The 515-nt window shown below is 57.9% G+C and overlaps 1 protein-coding gene across 1 annotated transcript in view; it reads right to left on the reverse strand.

Moving 5' to 3' along the window:
* H310_13367 (hypothetical protein) overlaps positions 1 to 264 on the reverse strand; it is a gene marked incomplete at both ends in the record, with an annotated part of 546 nt that extends 282 nt beyond the window's left edge. Inside the window, one exon of the mRNA XM_008880842.1 lies at positions 52 to 264. Within this exon, the coding sequence (XP_008879064.1) occupies positions 52 to 264 (213 nt within the window). The remainder of the gene's footprint in view (positions 1 to 51) is intronic.
* Positions 265 to 515: the final 251 nt, after the last annotated feature.

Genomic DNA, 515 nt, shown 5'->3' on the forward strand with positions numbered 1-515 from the left:
ACCGTTGGCAGAAGGGCATATTGCGACTTGCAGCCACGAGTTACGGGGTACCTCGACCGTGTGCATGGTAAACGTGACAAGTTCGACGGTGAGCCCTTCTGGGTCGCACGCGTCGTTCGCGGCCGCGGGGGTGCGGAATTGCATGGCAGCGCCGTAATCTCTCGAGATGGTGGTGCCCTCGGCTCCCTCGTCGACGGGGTCGTGGCTGTCAAACACGATTTGGGACGCGACGGCGGCTTGGACGAGACCGGCAAGGAACTTCATGGCAGGGAAAATGTTCAAATGACGGTCGTGATGAGCCAACTTTGGTCCCATGGGGTGTCCAACCATATGCACCGCGACATGCCCTGCGACCGTGTCGCCATTGTCCCAGCCGTCCCGGCTGGAAAATCGACGTGTAATCACAATCGTCAGGCTTGGAATATCCCATACAGTTGCGTCGGTGCGACAAACCGGACACGGACATGATCGAAGATCGTCGCGAAGGTGCGATACTTTATAGTTATGCTACGTCA

The sequence above is a fragment of the Aphanomyces invadans genome (genome assembly GCF_000520115.1).
Source record: "Aphanomyces invadans strain NJM9701 unplaced genomic scaffold supercont1.50, whole genome shotgun sequence".
Taxonomy (NCBI): Eukaryota; Oomycota; class Saprolegniomycetes; order Saprolegniales; family Verrucalvaceae; genus Aphanomyces; species Aphanomyces invadans.